This window comes from Loxodonta africana, chromosome 7 (genome assembly GCF_030014295.1).
Source record: "Loxodonta africana isolate mLoxAfr1 chromosome 7, mLoxAfr1.hap2, whole genome shotgun sequence".
In the NCBI taxonomy this organism is placed as follows: Eukaryota; Metazoa; Chordata; class Mammalia; order Proboscidea; family Elephantidae; genus Loxodonta; species Loxodonta africana.
Window position 1 is genome coordinate 128,639,376 of NC_087348.1, and position 23,414 is coordinate 128,662,789.

A 23,414-nucleotide genomic window follows, 5' to 3' on the forward strand; every position below is an offset into this window, starting at 1 on the left:
TAGTAGAGTTCTCACCTTATATGCAGGAGACCTAGGTTCAATACCGTGTCTCAAATGTAACTACCGCTCATCTGTCACTGGAGGCTCGTGTGTTGCTGTGATGCTGAACAGGTTTCAGTGGAGCTTCCAGATTAAGACAGACTAGGAAGAAAGGCCTGGTGATCTCCTTCTGAAAATCAGCCAGTGGACACCTCATGAATCACAACAGTCCGATCCCATTGTGTATGGGGTGGTGTTGAGTCGGGGGTGTACTTCACAGCAGCCAACAACAAGTGTTATTTATTAAAAATCTGAAAATTAAAACGTAATAAAATATTAACAAATCTGAGCTATTTGTAGTACCTTCAGGTAGTGCTGAGCAGGCCTAAAGGGTAATTGGGCAAAGTCTTTTGACATAATTTCTAGCTGAGAATTACTATTTTAAAGCAATTTCATATGTAATGCTAAAATATTTGAAAAGTAGCACCTCTTCCTTAAGAAGGAGAAGTAGTTACTCAGGTTTTTATTTTATCTTAATTTTTTTCACTGTTCTTTTTGAGAAGTGTAAGTTGTTTGAGTGATATTATAATGGTAGACATCTGGGTCATACAGTATTATAGCTATTGGTATATTTTAGAAGGGGGTATATTGCATTTTCTTTTATAAATTGTGAAATACATGAAACATAGAACACTACATCCTAAAATCCCTTCATTTCAGTGTGTAGATATCTTCCTCATTCTCCCTGGACCCCCAGCATTTCATTAAGAAGTTTTCCAAGCTTATAATAAAGTCACTAATTGTTTTATCAAATAGCTATCTCTCTATACATGTATCAGCCAACTGTTAAGTGCGTTTCAAAGGAAATTACAGGCATCAGTAACCTTTGCTCGCTAAGCATTTTATTAACTAAATTGTTAATTTATGTTTTGAGGTAAAATTTATAAGCCATATGCATAAATACTAAGTATATAATTCAGTGAAATGTGACAAATACCTGACCCACTCCCAGAATCGAGTGGATTCTGATTCATGGTGATTATGTAGGACACAGCAGAACTGCCCCCCAGGGTTTCCAAGGCGGTAAATCTTTACAGAGACAGACTGCCACGTCGTTCTCCCACGGAGCAGCTGGTGGGTTTGAACTGCCGACCTTTTGTTAGCAGACAAGTGCTTAACCACGGTGTCACCAGGGCTCCTAACAGATGCCTACACCCCGTTAACATGTGCAGTAATTTTTCATGATTCTGGGGTAAAATACCCATCGTCATAGAGCGTTCTCTTATGCCATTTCCCCACCTTCTACTGAGGCTGCTATTGTTCTCGTTATTTCAACATAGATCAGTTTTGCCTGATCTAGAATTTAGTGCATATAAATGGAATCATACAATACATACTTTTTAAAAATGTAAAGCTGTTTTCATTCAATATAATGTTTTCGAGTTTCATTCATACTTTTGCAGGTACAGCAGTTTTGCGTATACAGTAGTGTGTTTTCCAAAGTGGTTGTGTTGTCACTCCCACCAGTAATGTATGAAAGTTCCAGTTGATCCTCAGTTCATGCCAGTGTTTGGTGTTGTCAGTCATTTTAATTTTAGTCATTCTGGGTATACGTAGTGGTATCTCCTAGTTTTAATTCCCATTTTCCTCATGGATATTGATATTGAGCACTTTTTCATGTACTGAGTGGCATTCTTAGATTTTCCTTTATGAAGTGTCTGTTAATTTTTTTCATTGGGTTGTTCCTCTTTATTGGTGAGTTATAAGAGTTCTTATATGTTCTTACTAGTTGTTTATATAGGTTCATTATTAGATATATGCTTTTCTTTTATATTTTTTGCTTTCTATGTACTGTGTGGGAAACCTTTGTCTGCGTCTACTCTAGGACATGAAGATATTCTTTTGTTTTCTTCTAGAAATTTTAATTTTCACTTTGACATTTAGTCCTAAGATCCATCTTAAATTAATGTTTATGTATGATGTGAGTTTGGTGTTGAATTTCATATCTTTTTTTCTTTTCCATATGGATGGCAAGTGGTTTCCACACCATTGTTGAAAAGACTTCCCATTCCTCCATTGGATTGCTTTGGTTCCTTTTGTTGAAAACAAAGTGTCTTAGTTTCATAGTTCTGCTGTAGCAGAAATACCACAAGTGGGTGGCTCTAAAGAACAGAAATTTATTTTCTTACAGTTTAGGAGGCTAGAAGTCCAAATTCAGGTCACTAGCTATAGGGGAAGGCTCTCTCTTTGTTGGATCTAGGGAAGAGTCCTTGACTCTGCTTCTGTGGCCCCAGCGTTCCGCGATTGCTTGGTGATCTTCACATGGCATCTGTCTTTCCCTGTTTGTACTTGCATGTCTCTGTGTTTCTGCTGCTGCTTATAACTCAGAAGTGATTAGGTTTAGGACAACATTCTACACTGATACGGCCTCATTAAAATAACAAAGAAAATAGGATTACATCCACAGGCATATGATTCCAACACATATTTTAAGGGGACATAGGTGGCGAGATGTCCTCCCATTTACTTCAGACATGTCATCAGGAGGGACCAATCCCTGGAAAAGGATATCATGCTTAGTAGAGTAAAGTAGTAGAGTAAAAAAAAAGAAAAAGAGTAAAGGTTCTGCAAAAAAGGATACCCTCAATGAAATGAACTGACACAGTGGCTGCAGCAGTGGGCTCAAACACAGCAATGATTGTGAGGATGGCGCAGGACCAGGCAACCTTCGTTCTGTTGTATATAGGGTTGCTATGAGTCAGAACTGACCTGATGGCACCTAACAACAACAACAGCAATTCTATCTATAACACTAAGTAGCTTAAAAATGTAGATTTATTTCTAGGCTCTCCATTCTGGTCTTGTTTGTTTGTTTTACATTTCTATATGAATTTTGGAATTAGCTTGTTTACTTCTACAAAAATGTTCAGTTAGGATTGCGATTGGAATTACATTGAATCTGTAGATCGATTTGAGAGAGAATTTACATCTTAACAATATTGAATCTTCCAATCTGTGAACATGGTATATTTCTCCACTTACTTAAGCTTCAAGTTTCTGGCATGCAGTGCTCTGTAATTATCAACATAAAAGTCTTTTCATTTGTTGAGTCTCCATTTTATGTTTTCATAAATATTTTAAAGATTTTTTCCTAATTATTTTTTGGTAATATATAAAAAGTACAGTTGATTTTTACATATTAATTTTGTGTTTGTATCTTATAACCTTGCTAAAATTCAGTTAGTTCTAGAAGTTATTTTGTAGAGGCCTTAGATTTCTATTTAAACGATCATGTAATCTGTGAATAGAGACAGTTTTACTTCTCCATTTTGATTTTTATGCCATCTATTTCTTTTTCTTATCTTCATGTACTGGCTAGGACCACAAGTACAGGGTTGAATAGAAGTAGTGAGAGTAGGCATCTTTGCCCTTTTTGGCCAGTTCAAGGGGAAAGCCTTTAATATTTCGTCATTAAGTAGGATGTTAAAGTTGAGGATTTTTCATAGATGTTCTTAATTAGACTGCTTTTTTGTTCCTAATTTGATAAGAGTTTTGATAATAGATGTATTAAATGCTTTTTCTGTACCAAAATGGCCATAGGTTTTTCTTCTTTATTTTTTTGATGTGATGAAATACATTTTAAAAAATATTAAGCCAACCTTGAATTCCTGGGATAAACTCTACTTTGAATATGTTCTTTTTATATACTGCTAGATTCAGTTTTGCTAAAAAAGATTTTCATCTGTATTTATGAAGGATTTTACCTCTTTCTGATCTTTATGCCTTTTACATTTTTTTTTGTTTTTTGGTAATTACCTTGCCATTTCCGTACATAGGGATAATGATGGCCTCATGAAATGAGTTGGGAATGATTCCCTCCTTTTGTATGTTTCAGAAGAGTTAGTGTAATTGGTATTTTTCTTTAAACTTTTGATAGAATTCATCAGCAAAACCATCTGGGCCTGGAGTTTTTGGTGTAAATAGGTTTGTGATCGTGAATTCGATTTCTTCAGTAGGTACAGAGCTCTTCAAATTTTTCTGTTTAATCAAGCTATCTCTCTTTACATTATACATCAACCAGCTAACTTTAAAATGCATCTCAAGACTGACTTTGAGGGAGGGAGAGCACTAAGGTTGTTAACGTAGTTCAAGCAGGAGCCTAGGCACTGGCAGTGTGAATAGAGCTGGAAGATGGATGGAGTCTCATGAAGTTAGTGGTTTTCATACTGGAGTACGTCTACTTCGGAACACTTAGAGCATGCCAGCGTGGATAGTTTTAAGGAAATCAGTTTGTAGATCCTTACTTTCCACGTTCAGTCTTTTCTGAAATTGAGCCCTGTGGTGGAAATGTCATGTAGTTTCTCTTTTCCAGTCCTCCTTTCACAACTGCTCTTCCTCACTTTGCAAAGGACTTCCGTGATTATATGGTATATAAAAGCTTTCAGGTTGCCTAAGAAAGAAGCATTTTAAAATATTCGTATTCATGTACAGAAAATGAATTTCTAATGACTAGTTATCAGGTCCTTGTGCACGTCAGATAGTGTTCAGTTCCCTGCTCTCACCACCATTGATTGCTGACTTACCTGAGTTGTCAGCTCAAATGCTTTATTACAAATACTTTTATATCAGATTGTTATGGATTTTTTTTAGCAGATGACTTAGTAGGTACTTAAAGAATTGAGTGGTATAATAAAAGCTTCTTTCATTCCTATCTACTCGTTTATGTGAATAAGATTTCTCAGGGCAGAGACATAAATTTATGAAAATAAAAAGTGAAAAATAAAATTGATGCCGATCCCTGGATTCATAATTGGGAGGGAAAAAGTGTCATCCACGGCAGTATGAATTGACACATACGGCAGTATGAATTGACACATACAGCAAAGTTTTACATATGCGTATATTGCAAATGTGTTTATATACACACACTCACAAAGTAATTGGGTTGTTCTGATGAGTCGTATACTCATAGTAACTTGGATAACTTAATCCTAGGAAATAATACTTACAGGCATAAGAAATTTGAAAATCTTGAATTTAAACTTAATTATATACATTGTCTGTAGAAGTAAAATAAAGAATAAATGCAAGACTTCCAAGCATAAAAATACATTAAACTGTTTTAAAATGTTGTGGGAAAAGTGAAATAGAGATAGAAATCCTTCATTGTTTAAGAAGAGTTTGTTTACAGTTTTTAAAAATGGATGATAGTAGATATCACATTGCTATGGAATGTAGGTTACATTGGATATATTTCAAAGAGTGAAGTAAGTTTTACCTTAACATGTTAATAATGAAAGTTTTAAATATTAAATTATAAATATGCAAGGATTTATGTAGTTTTTCAAAAGTGTTTGAAGAGATAACTGAATAAAATAATGTAAAAAATGATGGCAGGACTAAGACTGAGGTGAGCTAAGGAGGTCCCAAGGGCACAAAATTTAAGGAGGTACTCATTCTCAGGATCCTGCAAGTGTAAGGTCCGCACTTATGGGAACCAAAGAGTGAGTGCCTTCTTAAGTTTTTGAGCCCTAGGTTCCTTGCTTGCCTCATCCTTATCCCTCCCTGGATCCCTAGGTTATGTAAGGAATTAATGTGTGAAAGATGGGCCGTAGAACATAATATTTACGGTTATCAATTATTTTTCATCAACTGCTTTTAATTTGTTTTTTAGGGTGGGTTTGAAAACGCAGCCTGAATCAAAATGCCCTGAGCTGCTTGCCAATTACTGTGACATGTTGCTGAGAAAAACACCATTAAGCAAAAAACTAACCTCTGAAGAAATTGAAGCAAAGCTTAAAGAAGTGGTACATATTTTTTATATATATATTTCAAAATTTTTAATAATCTTATTTGAATTTGTTTTTTGCTTATGACTTACTGTGATAGCATCAACAAAATATGTACATATGTAAGCAACTAATGTTAAGAAGTTTTACAGTGTGAGAACTCTATAGGGTAGTTACTTTTCTACCTGAAAAGTTTTACTCGTAATTGCCTGGAAGAGAAAATATCATTAATCCTTTCCTTTTCTTGATTCTTTTTAAGCAACTAAATTCTAGCTCCTATTAAAGAACAAATGGAAGAAAAGTGGAGCCGATAGTGTTTGAACTGTTATTGGGAGACTGGGAGTTTGTCACTCCTTCCTTTTTGTGAGATAGATAGCCAAAGATGAGGAGCATAGATAAAGAGTACTAATTGTTTTCATTCTCACATTGGTCCCTGATTGTTATTGTAATAATATAAACCAAGGAATACAGACAGAAAATAAAAATAGAAGATACAGGGAATGGATAGACAAAAAGGCCTAGAGAGTTAAGTGCCAGAAAGAGGTGAAGAAGATACGTAAAAGAGAGAATTGAGGAAGAACTATTGATTTTTCTCATGAAGTATTGCTATATTTTACAAAAATCTAGAAAATATTTCTAGGATAGAAATGTAATTTGATTACAGTCTCAAATTTCCTAACTTTTAAAGTGGACTATCAGTATACCTTTTAGGACTGGTTATTTTTTAGAGATGGGCAGTTTAGTAGGCCTGTCTGTATATGCTTACTGCTTACATAAATTTGAGTTTTGATGAATGGGGAATATAGAAAGGTCTAAATGAGAGAGGTATCTAAAACTGTATAAGAATTGAAAGTGACTTTTTTTTTTCCATACAGCTCTTGGTGCTTAAATATGTACAAAACAAAGACGTTTTTATGAGGTATCACAAAGCTCATTTGACACGACGTCTCATATTGGACATCTCTGCTGATAGTGAAATTGAAGAGAATATGGTAGAATGGCTAAGAGTAAGTAAACTTTTTAATGTTTTGTTTTCTGATATAGCTCATGGTCCATGTGTGTCCTTAAGTAATACATTTTGGCAGTATTCTTAATGTCAAAGAGATAGGAAACATATAAAATACAACATCAGTTATATAAAATAAAAACCAAAAAGCCAAACACATTGCCATTGAGTTGATTCCAACTCATAGCGACTCTAAAGGACGTAGTAGAACTGCCCCATAGGGTTTCTAAGGAGCATCTGGTGGATTCGAACTGCTGACCTTTTAGTTAACAGTATAGCTCTTAACCACTACACCACCAGCGTTTCCATAAAGTGATACTTAATAAAATCCATTTTCTTAATAAAGGCCTTTAGTAAAGTTCTTGATTTGTTTTTATTGTTTCACTCTTATTTGTCCCTCCAATCTAATTTGAACTGACCTTATTGATTAAGTTATAGGACAAAACATTTTATTTTTTAAGGTGTTTTCAGTACTAAATACTTAATTCTAGAGATGTTTGAAAACAAATATCAACAATAAATACTTTTGTATAGCAAAAACAACAGCAAAAAACAGACCTTTAGACAATGTCTTATTTATGGTGGAGCTGTGGTGGCACAGTGGTTAAGTGATACAGTTGCTAACCAAAAGGCTGGCAGTTCAAATCCACCAGCCGCTCCTTGGAAACCCAACGGGGCAATTCTGTTCTGTCCTCTAGGGTTGCTATGGGTCAGAATCAACTCGACATCAATGGGTTATTTATAGTAATAAATGCTAATTATAATTGAATTTCCGTATCAAAATATTTTAATCTTTTTCTTTAATTTTAATGTAATTTGACTTTTATTAAAATGAATACACTCTTAATTTTTATATATATGCGTGTATTTATACTCACTCACATAAACATACATATATATATCAAATTACAGATAGTTCTTGCTTGAAAGGGTAGTGTCGGATATTGAAGAAATACTGTGGAAATGAAAACTGCAAAGTGATCTTAATAATCAGTGAGAAAAATAACAATCGCTCTGTGACTTTTAAAAATTTTGTCAAAACATTAAAAACTTTTGTCAATTATAAATATATATGAAAATTTTAAAACACGATAAAAGTAATTTCTTTAGTACACTGTAATTTAAAACATAAGAAATTTTGAGAATTACAGTGTTTTTTTTTTTTTGTAAAAAAAACCTTACAAATAGTAATTTGAAAAAATATTTGTAAATCATATATCTGGTAAGAGACTTGTATTCAGAGTATATAAAGAACTTTTACAGCTCAACAGTAAAAAAGCAAATAACCCACCCAGTTTAAAGAATGGGCAAAGGATTTGAATAGACATTTCTTCACAGAAATATACAAACAGCCAATAAGTATATGAAAACATGTTCAACATCATTAGTTGTTAGAGAAATGCAAATCAAAACCACAACGAGGTACCACCTTCGGTCTGATGACTAAAATAAAAAAGACAGACAATAACAAGTGTTGACGAGGCAGGGGAGAAATTGGAAGCCTCATATACTGTAAAATGGTGCAGCCACTTTGGAAAGCTGTTGGCAGTTCCTCAAAAAATTAAACATACCATTATGTAGTGGATGTTAGTTGCCATTGAGTGGGAATCATGGTGACTCCACATGTGCAGAGTAGAACTGCTCCATGGGGTTTTCAAAGCTGAGACCTTTCGGAAGCAGATCACCAGGCCTGTCTTCCGAGGCACCTCTGGGTGGGTTCGAATCACCAAACTTTTAGCTAGTTGTCAAGCACTTAACTATTTGTGTCACCCAGGGGCTCCTAGAGTTAGTTACCTTATGTTCCAGTAGTTCTACTCCCGAGAGAAATGGACACATACATTCACACAAAAACTTATACACAAATGTTCATAGCAGCATTATTCATAGTAGCCCAAAAGTGGAAACAACCCAAAATGTTAATCAACTGATGAATGGATAAACAAAACGTGATATATCCATACATGGAATATTAGTTGGCCATAAAAAGAATGGAATACTGATACGTGCTACAAAATGGATTAGCCTTGAAAACATTAAGTGAAATAAGTCAGACACAAAAGGACAAACATTGTGTGGTTCTTCTTATATGAAATATCTCAAATAAGCAAATTCATAGCAACAGAAAGTGCCAAGAGCTTGGAGTGAAGGGGAAATGGAGTATGACTACGACTGCCTATGGATACCGTGTTGCTTTTTTGGGTGATGAAAATATTCTAAATATTCTTAGATGGTGGTGATATTTGCACAACTCTATAAATACTCTAAAATGCGGTTGTGCACTTTAAAAGGGCACTTTTTTGATAGATGAGTTATATCTCAATAAAGCTATTAATACAAAAAAAGAGTTGTTTGAATAGTGATTGCCTTCCTGTCATGTAATGGGATGTGGAGTGAGCATCTTTTCTGTGCCTTGGAGTGTGGTCATAGTCTCTCAAACCGTTATCAGCTTCCAACATTTTACCTTTTGGGTTCTGAATGTTGTGAAAGACTGAGTTCCTTTAATGTAAAAATTTTGTGGGTGTCACTTCCTTTGGTGCACCTTCATTCCTTTTGTCACTCCCACTCTTTTCATTTATGCCAATAATTCACCTTCCCTAAGTTCCTCTGGTTGCATATTTAGAGTCTTTAACAGTGGCATTATCATCATAATCACAGTCACCTATTTCTTCTGGAACTCCGTTTTTATTCAATTCTGTTTTCCCTTCCAGCATTATCACTTTCAGTTTTTTTAGTGCACTTTTTGGTGCACTTTTATCATCTTTGTTGGCCAATTACCTCTTTCAGTTACTAATTTTTGTGAAATGTCATGTGATTTTATCTCTGGGGGACATGGATGCAACATAACTACATGCTTTGCTGTCTGTGTTCAGAATAACAGGTGACTAACAGATTTTGAGGAAATTATATGACTTGTCACTGATCATGATGTGCTCTTTCTTTATTTACATAGTGATTTGTGGAATGAGGACCTAACAGAAATTTGTACTTTGTGCATTTACTCACATTTAGCATAAAGTGGCAACTGAAATTTGGGCTGTCTTGTTGGGGGACTGGTGTTATTGAACTAAGCTGTATTAACCGAAATTTGTGTATGTTGAAATCATGCAAAGCAAGGAATGCCTGTACTATCCTACTTTGTTCTAAAAATAAGTTGTCTAATAAATAAGGGAGAGAGGAAGAATTTGGTATTAAAGCATCTAAGACTTAGTTTTCCATTAAAAACTTTTCCTCATAGCGTGTCAAATTATATAAACTACATATTATTTATTGCCTCTTCTGTCTTTGGTTTTTGTAGGAAGTTGGTATGCCAGCAGATTATGTAAACAAGCTTGCTAGAATGTTTCAGGACATAAAAGTATCTGAAGATTTAAACCAAGCTTTTAAGGAAATGCACAAAAATAATAAATTGGCTTTACCAGGTATTATTTTATAATTCAATATATGTATATTTCAAAGCTCATTTTGAAAAAGAATATCTTTGTTTTCTAGCAAATTAAAAATAAATAACCAGCAGTGTAAGATCCACAGTGGTTGAGAATTCCACATTCCTTGGATTCAGCTTTTAAGGCAGAATGTTAGATTTGCTGATCCTTCCTTTGAAACCAAAAAAACACTTAAAAAAAAAAAATCTTTTGAGTTTTATTTTTTCACTGTAGCTTACCCTGTATTATTTATTTTGAATTTTATCCATTGTCATGACTGTTTATGTTTGTATTTTCTGATATTCTTGCCTATAGCTGACTCAGTGAATATAAAAATTTTGAATGCTGGTGCCTGGTCAAGAAGCTCTGAGAAAGTATTTGTCTCGCTTCCCACTGAACTGGAGGATCTGATACCTGAAGTAGAAGAATTCTACAAAAAAAATCATAGTGGTAGAAAATTACACTGGCATCATCTCATGTCAAATGGAATTGTAAGTAGATGCATTAGTTTGGCTCTTGGTTTGGCTGAAAATAGCAGTACTTCAAATAAGAATGGCTTACACAAGATAGGGAGTCCCTGTGTGGCGCAAATGGTTCAGCACTCAACTCCAAGCTCAAAGGTTGGTGTTTCTAATTCACCCAGAGGCACCTGGGAAGACAGGCTGGCGATCTGCTTCCAAAAAGTCACAGCCTTGAAAACCCTGTGGATCAGTTCCTCTCTGCGGAGTTGAGTTTTCCATGAGTCAGAAATGACTCGACAGCAACTAACAACAACCATACAAAATTGACCTTTGCCTCTTTCGCATGTAAAATCTTGAGGCAGTACAATGAATTTGTTCCAGAAGTTGTAAGGGGTGTAGGCTCCTTGTCGCACCACCGTTCTTAAGGTATTGCCCTTGTCTGCATAATTCAGTATGATTCCCATTACGCCTGCATTTCATCCAACAGGAGAGAAAACGAGAGGGCATACCTTCCTTTAAGGGGAGATTTCTAGAAGTTTCTTCTATCACTTCCACTTGCACGTCTTTGGTCAGAAATGAGTCATATGTCCCCAGTGTGCTAAAGGGGAAGCTGGGAGATGAGCCTTTATTCTGGGTAGTCATTATGGTCTGCTTAAGTTTTTATTACTGTGTATAAAAGGAAGAATGGATATTAGAAGACAACTAACAGTCTTTCCCTCATATAATTCTCGTCTAAGAGAGATTATGTTAGATAGGTGGTTTGTAAAGATAGATCATTATGAAGAGATTCTTATTTTTATCTACTTTATAGATAACGTTTAAGAATGAAGTAGGTCAATACGATTTGGAGGTAACAACGTTTCAGCTGGCTGTGTTGTTTGCATGGAACCAAAGACCCAGAGAGAAAATCAGCTTTGAAAATCTGAAACTTGCAACTGAACTCCCTGATGCTGAGCTTCGAAGGACTTTATGGGTTTGTTTATATTTTTTGTTTTTAAAATTGTATTCTTTCACCTAGCAGGAAATACATAGTTGTCTTATAATAAATTTATAAGTTGAATAAGACTTAGAATGACTGTTAGCCAGAGGAAAACATTAATGAGATATTTTTGTAGAAAAGAAACTGAAAATAGACAAGATATCAAGATGGAGAAAGGCGAAAAAAGAGACAGAAAGAGAGATTGAGTTGGTATTTTAGTGTTACCTGTGAAGAGTGTGACCGAAGACATGTACTTAATTTTTGTATTGACAATGCAATGTGTTCAAAGATTTTATGATGACCAAAATCAGAAGATGACCAAGACTCAGGAAACTTTAGTTCTTTTGAGGACTTGTAAAATACACTTTCTGACCTCCTGTTCATAGCTACATTCTACTCCTACTCCATAGACCTCTTGCAAGTTCCAAAATAAATTATTACCTAGGGAGGAGACATCTGGCTTATAACTGGCAAGTGGTGTTTACTATGGTCACATACACCAATCCCTCTAATTTCTAGTCTTCTCGTTGCAGAGAGGGCACATGTTGCTTCCTAATAGCCAACTAATTCCACCTTCTCATTTTCTCTTTCCCCACTCTGCATTTACATCGCTATATTCATGGCAGTACCAAATTAAAGCCCCAATTCTGAATTTGTGCTGATAATCCTTTCTTGCCTATGTCAGTCATGTTAAAGAATTGATCTTAGTATTTCATGCTGTTCATAGACACTGTTTTCTCTTTTTATTCTTTGTAGTCTTTAGTAGCTTTTCCAAAGCTGAAACGGCAAGTTTTATTGTATGAACCTCAAGTCAACTCACCCAAAGACTTTACAGAAGGTACACTCTTCTCCGTGAACCAGGAGTTCAGTTTAATGTAAGGTTTATGTTGGTTGATCTAAAATAAAAATGCCTTGTTTGATTTTTAGTGCTTTGTTTTTAATAAATATTTTCCTTAGATGTTATATAAAACATAGCTATTTACTGTCATAACTATATGTTCATGTCATTTAGTTTATTAAACAAATCAATGAACTAGACATGTTTACTTCTTTACCATATTTTCCATGGATGCATTTTCGGCATCCGACAAAACGCTGTGTTAGGTTTCACCCTAAAGTGAGCATCCTTTTGCACCGTAAAGCGACTGAATCCACAGGAAAGCAATTGAATTTACGTGAAGCATTTTTTCTTGAAGATCCAATTAGATGATTATGTTGAATCATGACCCATGTATCTTCAGTGATCTAATTACTTTCGTGGCAATATGAACTATGTTAACTTTGTCATTATAGTGTGTGTAGTCACCTATATGTTATCAGAGTCTTTCATCATACTCTTTGGGAAAAACCATAGTGTTTATTTTAAGTAAAACTGTTGTGACTTCCTTTAGTTCTTTAGTTCTAGATACTAGTTTTTTGAATATTTCTAAAATTTCCTCTTAGACATTGCTGCTATTTGATCTGTAAAAGCTCTTTCACTGTAAAATATTTAACATTTTGGTTTGATGTTTATATTATCATTTGATTCAATGTTGTTGTTATAGAAAAAATGCAAAAGTCCAGAAAAGGGGTAAAATAAACTTGATTGGACGCTTGCAGCTCACTACAGAAAGGATGAGAGAAGAAGAGAATGAAGGAATAGTTCAACTAAGAATATTAAGAACCCAGGTTTGTAATGTTAAAGCAAAATACTTAAATTTTTTATATTTTGTTTTTTGAAATTGTCAGTATTTTTTTATTTTTTATTTAAGAACATACAGTTCTTCAAACTTTTTGTAAGGAAAAGCTAATGGAATTTAAAAATCATATTGAGGGCACTTTCTTAGCTGCTAAAAGATATGTCTGTATAGTTTGATGGTTTGTGGTTGATTCTAATCTACTGGTTGGGTAAAACCTAGGTATCAAGCTATGCCTCTTAACCCCACTAGAATGAATGAATCTCAGCAACAAGTTACACTTGTAGAACTGAAGTATTTAAAATTCTATGTAATTTTAAGACTTTTAATTCCATTGTAATATGAAACCAAGAAACTAATCTAAAACCTCCCCCAAATTTTCTAATACCCATTCCTTCCTTTAAAAAAATGTATTTTGAAAATAGGATTAGAATACCTTCTGAATATGATAAAGAATACCTATTGTAAAAAATGTATGAGTATATTAACTTTTGAAATAATTTTATTAAAATCAAGGTGTCCCACTTTTACTATTTTTATTTACTGTTGTTTGAGACTTCTGGCTAGTGTAATAAAATACAGAACAAATGAGAGGAAAAGATAAAAATTTTCATTACCTGTAGATGATATAATATGATAAAGTAGTAGTAGAGACAGGAAATAAAAATCAATAGCTTTCCTGTGTACCAAATAAGTAAGTAAATAATTAGAGGGGAAAATAAAATGAAAAAACCATAGAATTCACAGGCAATTCTTGAAAAAAAAAAAAAAAAAGTGTAGGATCTATATGAAGAACGTGAACCAGAGATTTGAATCAATAGTGAGGAAGATTTTTCTTTTAAAAAATTTTTATTGAGATATCTATCATTTATATACAATGAAACATACACTTTAAAGTGTAATTTTCAGTAAGTTTTGATAAATGCGTTTAGCTGTGTGACCACTACCCAATTAAGATATAGAACATTTCTGTCACTTCAGTAATTTCCCCATATCTCCTATACAACAGCTGATCCCTCCCCACCCCACACTGTACTTGATTTCTGTCACCATTGCTTAATTTTGCCAGATCTTCATATAAATGGAATCATACATTTACTCTTGTGTCTGGCTTCTTTTGCTCAACATGAGATACTATATTTTTTAATGATAATGCTGAATAACATAGAATAAATTTTTTTCCATATTAATGCCAGGTTTAGAATAAGGTGTTGATGGTAGTAACTTGCCTTGCCAAATACTAAAATATCTACAAAAATAAAACAGTATGGCAAACAGATTAATTAAAGAAGATAACTCAAAATTAAACCTACTATATAAGTCTAGACAAACTGGTATAATAAATAGCATGGTCTATGGAAAGGGAATTCAGTAAGAGGTATTGGGAAATTTACAGTTTGGGAGGGAAATCAGGATATATTCCTACTTTACAGATACACCAGGAAAAATTTCAGATGGATCAGAGAGCTGAAATGTGTAATGGAGTGGCAGGTGTAACCATGCTATATGATGTGAAGAGAAAATTAAGTTCTTTTGTTTTATTTTAAACTGATCCATAATTATGCCCAAACCAATAATTTAAGCAGTTCGTTTAGATAATCCTCCTGATCGTACTCCATCCATCCTGTTCATTGTTCTTTCACTGATAGCATCTGGAGTTATTGAAGGTAATGGGGAATTCCCTTGATCTCCAGGTGTCAGTGAAGGGATCTTCAGATCCATACAGATATGACAGGATTCTGGGTTCTTGTGCTTTGAAGTTAGAGAGTGGTTATCTGTCACTGATGGGAATTTGGCTTTCTGTTGCTGTCTACTGCTGATGCCTGTAGCAGATAAACTCATGGTTTATTCTTTTTCCACTTGGTAAGGGCCGCACAGCCTCTTCCCTGCTGTGACTGTCTGTGTTCTCTTCTCACTGAGCTCTTGAGCTCTCTGAGACTCTGCCATGTCCTCTGGCCTACATGGCACACTGCCATCATCATTATCTACTTACTGTAGGGTCACCCTGTCCTGCCATTAAAGGCCTTGTGGCAGACCCATTAATTCTGAACTGTATTTGTGTCATATGGGACTGAGGAATATTCGGGAGTGCACACTGTCTCCATCATACCATGCCACTCTTCGAATGATCTGTGGCATCCCAAGTGAGAAACAGGGCAAGAGCCCCTTTGCTCTCTATTATCCTCTCAACTTCTCTACCCAACTACGATCCTTACCTTTACCAAAACCAGAAGAGAAGAAATTAGGATATTTGCAATTGTTCCTCTTCCTCCTGCCTGATTCCTCTAATAAGTACCTGAAGGAGGTGGACTCTTCTTCCTCCCTTTTTCTGTCTGGCCCCTTGACAGAAACTCCTGTGATCAAGAGCCTAGCTCTTGGTTTATTAAAGAAGAAGTTGAAGGATTTTCTTTCTTGCTTAATAGTACCTTACTCCCAAGCCTGTTGCTTTGCAGCAAAATTCCATCTTAAATATTAAAAGCAAATATTAATTTATTTTCTCTCTTTATACTTCTTTTATACCAAATTCTAATCTCTACCAAGGGAGATTGATGCCTTATGTGGTCTGAGGAGAAGACTTGTCCTGAAAAAGACAGAAGAGAAAGAACATTTTGAAATTACCCCTATTAATAGTAATGGAAGAAATTATCGAGAAAAATATTGATAAAATTCACCTAGATGAAAAGTGCAAGCTGCATTAAAAAGTTTAAAAACATTTAACTAGGTTAATACAAACTGACAATACTATTTGGTAAATATATAAAGAGTAATAGTTATTTTTTTAAAACAGACTCCAAGTGGCCTCTACAACTACACAAAGAAAACACTCAATGCAAAGGGAAAAAAATTTTCTGTTTAAGGGATTTTCCATATCTTAATTGCTGTTTAACACAGTATAAGGTCGTATATATACTGTGGTTCACAGATAAGATAAACTTAAAAAATACAATAGTATGGAAAAAAGGAATGAAAGGCGATATACCAAAACATTAGCTATGGTTGTCTTTTGGAAAGGGAGATTATGGGTAATTTTGTTTTTTCCTTATTTTTCAAAATCTATAATTAGATTTTCTTCTACAGTGAGTGGAAAAAAAAAAGATTATTATTACTTTTTAAGTAGAAGAAATTGGTCTCAAGATTAATGCCTTAATGATTGCTGTTCATGTTAGATAGATGATAAAATGTGTAAAAATTGACTTTTTTTTTTTTTTTTCTGAACTTAAAATACCTTAAATATTAATGCTCTTTTTTTCTTTTTCCTTTTAGGAAGCTATTATACAAATAATGAAAATGAGAAAGAAAATTAGTAATGCTCAACTGCAGACTGAATTAGTAGAAATTTTGAAAAACATGTTCTTGCCACAAAAGAAAATGATAAAAGAACAAATAGAATGGCTAATAGAGCACAAATATATCAGAAGAGATGAATCTGATATCAACACTTTCATATATATGGCATAATTTCTGATACCATGGACAATATTAAGAAGCCGAATTTTGGAGTGCTTGGGCAGAAAGTTGTAACAGTTTGTGCTGGAGAGAGGTTTATTTGGACTTTGATTACATAAATCTCTGCCTTACCTTACAAAACAACTCTATTTTGCCAATCACATTAGTTAGCATGATGGCATTCCCTTCATGTTGCACACTCTTTAACAGCATGCTGTTTTGTGGAGAAACTTGCATTCATGAAGAGCCTGTTATGAACTTTTAAAAGTAAATTTGACTTATACCCACGAGGAGAAATACAGTTGCGAAGCGGGAGGGTGGGGTTTTTGTTCCTTTCTCAGTTTTATTCTCTCTTAAAAAAATGTACTTGCACAAGGAAGGATCTTCAGATATCCATGCACTGAAAAATGCTGTTATTGTTTGTTTTTTTAAATGCAATTAGAAATAAAAATAGCACTCGGTTTCTTTTGATCAAAAGAGTGAGCTGGTCTACATAACATTGGGAGAGGGCAGATGTAGGTGAGAAGACAAGCATTTAATAGTATCAAATTACTTGTTCAAACACTGCTTCAGTATAGTGACTGGATTTTAATTGTGACCTAAAAATGGTATTAAATATTTCCAGCTTATAAATGTTGGTTTTCTTTAACCAGAAGACTGCTGTCTTAGTTGTTTGCTGTTAAATGATAATGTTTTTATCTTATAGGGCTGGAGAGTTTGTTTTGAAAAAGCGAAGCTATATTAATTGTTGCTTCAAATGTTTAAAAAATTTTATGGTGATGGCCATTAGAATTGCAGAGTCAAAATAGCAAAACAAACATATTAAGTGTGTTTTCGAACACATTTAATATTTATATACCTAATATTTATTATGCCATATCTAAATTTATTTTAAAAATGAAGAAATCTCCTGCTCTGATATAATACAGTTATGTAACTGATCTCTTAATCTGTAGAATAGAAATATTTTGGTATTTTCAAGTCTCATGATTAGGAATTTATAGCCTCAGGTTTCTGAAAAGGAAGACTCTCTTTTAAAAAGTAATAAGTATCAGTCACCTAGAAGGAGGAGAGAAACCACAGCGTAAGATGACCTGAAAAGCAGAAGCAAAATTGTTGCAATCTTAATATGAGCAGTAAACTTGCCAAATATATGTACATATATATTTATATTTTAAAAATAAACATTTTAAAAATGTTTAGAAGGCAACACTTGTTCCTGTCAGTCAATCCAAAGTAGCAACCTAATAGTTGCTAGCAACGGAATACCCAGAGTAGTAGAGGTTTTAAGACTTGAGGACATGAACGCTTAAAAAAGAAAAACTTACTCCCCATTGGGAAGGAATGGCTCAACTTGGATTTTTATTCATTGTGGTGCATGTTTCAAACCTTCTTGCAAATTATTTTATGTCTTATTTGATCTTCAGTAATAGTTTAAACATTTGGTTTTGAAGATAGAAGAAAATGGAGTGCTGGAGCGCCGAAAGGCATACCGTACTATATTACCGGCAGAGTGCTCTCAAGGGCAGTTCATGACATGCGTACCCAGTCCCCAGATGTTTTGTGAGCTGCTTGTTGAAAGGAAGGAGCAAATTTAAAATATTTAAGGTTTTGTTGGCTGTAGTCAAATGCCGATTCTGAAACTCATAGGAAATTGGAATTTTATTATTTAAAATGTTATACTTTTCCTCAAAGGAAGCATATGTCAATTACTAGACCAAGCATACTGTTCAGAATTAAACTAAAATTAGTGCTCATTGTTTTTTCTATTAAATGACTGCTAACAATGGGTAAATTTGAAATTTAGAAAGATAATTGTCTGACAGTGGTGGCCCTGATGTGTAACAAATAGTCGGTATTGGCATAATTGTTACAAGAATGCCAAAAGAAGAAAGAGTTGGGTAAAAGCATAGGCCATTTTTAGAAGTTTAAGGTTTGTTATTTTAAACCATACTTTTTCTCAGTACTTTTTTGGAATTTCTAATCTTCTTGGTCATTTAATTTAAGAAGGAGAGCCATGAGGTTTTGACTGATGAAGACAAATATAATGCAAAAGTGGGTAACTCTAAATCCATAGCAGAGTTTTCTATTGAATTTTATAAATTGTTTAATAGCTAATTATGTCCTGATTGTATTTTGTGCAACTGAACATCAGTACCATCTTTTTATGCAAATAACACACACATTATACTTTATTGCCAGCTGCGCAATTCCTTGGGTGCACTGTGCGCGTTATGTGTGTGGGCACATTGTTTCTGTGGGCGCATTACTTGCGAAAACACAGTGAATACTGTAGAATTAGAGTTTGCATCATCTCTTTGTTATGTATACAAAAATTTATCTAATTACTTTTTGGTGTTCATGAAAACCATTTAGTTGAAAAGGTGCCTCTACCATTGTTCAATTTTCTTTAAAAGTATGTTTTGACAGTAGATTTGCAAATTAAAAAAACAGTAATCTGAAAAAACAATCTCACCAGCAATTTGCTAAAACACACAGTCACAGTTAGCATCCTTTTTCAGCTTCCTTTCTCCAATATGCACTTGAAATTAGTGCTACCTGAACAAGGATGAAACCTGACATAGTTAAGGGTGAAGAATCCAAACCTAAAAAAGTTACATTTTTTCACTAGTAGGATGGCAACAGGACACTTCAAAGATAAAGCTTTGAGCACTCATCTTCTCATTTAAGGATGTGCCATCTGGAAAATGCTAACCTTTGTTGCCATCTCATTGCCAGAGTAAGTAGACATGAAACAAAATTTATGAAATAAAAATATAGAACAGTTTTAATGCTTACAATGAGATAAATTTTAAAACATTACTGTTCCAGTGATTTAATGAGAATCTTGAAATAAATTCTGAAGTCTTCCAATTTTTACATTCATTGAAGGGGGTCCTTAAGTTCTGTCAGCTTATTTATTTAGATCTCTTGCTCTTGTTTTGAGCATAAAGGTTAAATTTTCCAAAACAAAATGTTAGTTATCTTATTTTCTATTAACTTTAATACAAGATATGACTTGAGTTGTTAAAAAGTATTTTGCATTATTTGCAGTAGAATGTCATTAGCCCTGCTAGAAGGGCACATTTTAAAAATTCAATTTGGGTGGAAGATTTACTAGTTTTACAGAAAGATTTGCTATCTTAAACTGAAGCTGGTTTTTCTATTTTCATGTAAATGACTGGGATGCTATCTTATCAGTTCTTCCAAGGTCATGTTTGTGAAATGAACATTACACGAAAGCTTTCCTGTCATCTACACTATATGTCACCAGGAGTGTTGGACACATTTGAGTTCCAAAGTTGTAATCTTATATACGATTTTGACTGTGTGCCACTACATACTGAAATGAATATGCTGTATAATTTTAATGATAGCAGTTTCTGTATGCAATAGGCTGAAATATTTTGATGAACTGCTTAATTTTTTGGATTTTATTTTTTAAGTTGTATAATTTATTTTCTTGCAAAATAAAAATGTAATATAAAATATTTCACCTATCCAGGAAATGTTGATGTTCTCTTATAAAACAGTTGCTGAGTTCAATTTAAAATTTTTATAATAGGTATGTTTTTCAAAGTGAAATAGTAAATATCAGTCAGCCTTACGAATCAGAAATATGAAAATTAATCCACTTATTTCTTTTAGATTTTAAATTCTAGTTCAAAATGAAAGCTATCAGAATTTGGCTTTTCTGATACCATATGGCTGACCTGCATGCAAGAGGTCAGAAATTTCAAATCGAAAGTAATTCGCATTCATAGTGTTGATAGCACAATTAGTGAAAATTTAAATTTTATATTGGGTAAAAGTAAAAAATGTAAGAGAAATTATATTGTTTTGGACATTTTCAAAAATTTTCAAAATACCAATTTCACAAGAAAATTTAATAATAAGATATGCAGATGCACAGATATACTTAATAACAGTTAACTGATCAATTGAAAAAGTTCATGATCAGAAAGCCCTGACACTAGAAAACTTGAACTGGATACAGGACCTAACTGCATGCAGGGACTGCATTTAAAGGAGGTCTGTGAGGGCTCTCCTAAACCGAGAGGGCGTGTCCTACACGTTTGTATGGTCCTTGTAGTTGCTGTTGTTGCTGCTGCAGAGTCAGCTCCGACTCCGGCGACCTCATGTACAACAACGGAAAGGGGTGCCCTGTCCTGGGCCGTATGCGTGATCTGGGTTATGTCTGAGCCCATTGTTGTTGCTGTCGTGTCAGTCCGTCTCACTGAGGTTCTTCCTTGTTTTTGCTGACCCTCTACCAAACAGGGTGTTCTTCTCTATCCATTGGTTTTTTCCGCTGACGTGATTACTGACATACCAGTTACCAATTACCATAGAGTCAGTTGTGACTCATGGTGACCCCATGTTTTGCAGAGTATAACTGGATTTCCTGGCTATGACCTTTTGGAAGCAGATCGCCTCTGGGTAGGTTCAAACTGTCAACTTTTCTATTAGTAGCCAAGCACTTAGCCATTTGTGCTGCCCAGGAACTCTCATTACTACCGTCGTTGTTAGGTGCCATTGAGCCCATTGCGACTCAAAGCAACCCTAGGTACAACAGAACGAAACACCACCCAGTCCTGTGTCATCCTCACAATCGTTCCTATGTTTGAGCCCATTGTTGCAGCCACTGTGTCAATCCATCTCTTTGAGGGTGTGCCTCTTTTTCACCAACCCTCCATTTTACCAAGCGTGATCCCCTTCTCCAGGGACTGGTCCTAGTCAGTAAATAAATACTTTATAGACAGCCTAAATGGACAAACACCTGCATTTGACTTCATAATGACCCTAAACTCAGCTCTGGGCTTTCATTGGGATTTGGGAGGGAAAAAAAAGTTAACTTGAAAATGAAGGCAAAGAAGTGCAGTTTCAGTATAAGAATCACCTGTAAACCTAGAGATAGACATGTGCTTAAGCTTCTGGGCCTCTTTCAAACCCCTGGGAAGGGACTCTAACCATTTTGCAAATGTAATTTTGTATTCTTTTTTCTTAAAGAACACCCCAGATTGTATAAACTTCAAGTTTCTCAAAATTTGGATGCAGTCCTGCTAAAACTGAATGCAAGAGGAAAGCCGTTTGACACATAGTAGGCACTCAAATGTGGAGCATGTGGGCATGAGAACAGAGTTCAACATTTTAACGGGGGGTGACTTTGTCTTCCAGCTCCTCATTCTAGGCTTGTCTTAGGCTGGCTTCTCCACAGAAGCAAAACCAGTGAAGTGTATATGTGTATACAGAGAGAGAGTTGGATATGAAGCAAGTGGCTCACGCAGTTGTAGAGGCTGGAAGGTCCCAAATCTGTGGATCAAGCTGGAGGCTTCTCCCAACTCATGTAGCTGCAGGGGCTGGTGAACCCAAGATCCAGACTGCAGAGGCTAATAGATCTCAAGAAAGGCAGGCAAGATGCTGGCTCAAGTCCCAAAAGCTGGAGGTCGGGTGAACAGGAGCCAGTGGGCAAGATCCAGAGATAGCGAAAGCCAACGAGCCTTGCCAGAAGCCACCCAGCCTTGCCAGAAACTTCCTTTCCACTGATTGGCTACTCACAGCAGGTATCGTGGAGGTGATTACATCATTATATGATGTAAAAAACATTTTACTCTTTTTAGGAAGAATATCAGTTTAGATTGGGGCATGTTGAGGTATTTGCTTTGTATGTCATCGCTATCTTTTTATCTTCTATAGGATAATCAATATAAAAGAAAACGTTACGAAGGCACAAAGGTTCAATGTCCCCAGCTAAAGATTCAAAGTTCAGTAATGGTTTCCCAAAATATGAGAATAATCTTTTTTTTTTTAACAGTATTGTCTTGTGGGGGTAAGATTGAGGAAAGCAATGAAATATAATGATATCAGTTCATACCCCCACACTCCCTCTTTCTGTCCAATTACGGGCAAAAAAGCTAACTGTTTTGTACCTTAGTTACCTTGTTAGTTAGACGGTGGATAACAGTAGCATCTAATTCACAGAGTTTTTGTGAATATGTTGTTAGTTGCTATCAGATTCTCATTCATGGAGACACCATGTGTGCGGCGTAACAGCTCTACAAGGTTTTCAAGAGCCTGTGACCTTTAGGCAGAAGATTGCCAGGACTTACTTCCGAGGTGCCTCTAGGGTGCGTTTGAATTGCCAACCTCTCTGTTAGTAGTCCAGCCCTTAACCATTTGCGCCATCCAGGGACTCGGAAGACTAATATAATCCTTATTGTTTAATAAAGCTAGTTATTAATGTCTTCTATTCCTATTCTTCCTCCTACAGAAAGGCAATTGCAAAATTATCTCATCATAAACTAAGAGCTAATTAGATTGCTTCAAAATATTTTCATGATTTTCCTTTGTACTTGGTGAGTGGGTGCGTCACTGAGAAGCAGGCTTAGTGAACCAAAAAGGCTCAGTTTACAGATCAACCAACGTCCTCAAGGGGTCAGAAAGGCTGGAAAGAACCAGCAGCTGGTCAGGCGCCTGCCGGAATGCGTTCAAAGGCGCGTCGGGCCACGTCGTCCTCGGTCGGTCGACTAGGCGGCGGGCAGCCAACAGCCCCGTCAGAGCCGGCGACCGTCGCAGTCCGAGGAGCCTATTGGAGGAGGCGCCCCGAGGGCGGAGCTCGCTCACTCGGGGCCGCGGGGTGGGCGGCGAAGGAGCGCGG

The 23,414-nt window shown here is 35.2% G+C and overlaps 1 protein-coding gene across 3 annotated transcripts in view; it reads left to right on the forward strand.

Moving 5' to 3' along the window:
- The window catches only part of CUL5 (cullin 5), a 127,666-nt gene extending 104,466 nt beyond the window's left edge, over nucleotides 1-23,200 (forward strand). For 2 of the 3 annotated variants that reach the window (XM_010595437.3, XM_064288891.1), the window contains 8 exons: nucleotides 5,654-5,786; nucleotides 6,644-6,775; nucleotides 10,070-10,193; nucleotides 10,512-10,687; nucleotides 11,469-11,630; nucleotides 12,393-12,511; nucleotides 13,181-13,304; nucleotides 16,577-23,200. In XM_010595437.3, coding sequence (XP_010593739.1) covers nucleotides 5,654-5,786; nucleotides 6,644-6,775; nucleotides 10,070-10,193; nucleotides 10,512-10,687; nucleotides 11,469-11,630; nucleotides 12,393-12,511; nucleotides 13,181-13,304; nucleotides 16,577-16,771 — 1,165 coding nt within the window. In that variant the 3' untranslated portion in view covers nucleotides 16,772-23,200. The remainder of the gene's footprint in view (nucleotides 1-5,653; nucleotides 5,787-6,643; nucleotides 6,776-10,069; nucleotides 10,194-10,511; nucleotides 10,688-11,468; nucleotides 11,631-12,392; nucleotides 12,512-13,180; nucleotides 13,305-16,576) is intronic. The other variant, XM_010595436.3, reaches the window with a different exon arrangement.
- Nucleotides 23,201-23,414: the final 214 nt, after the last annotated feature.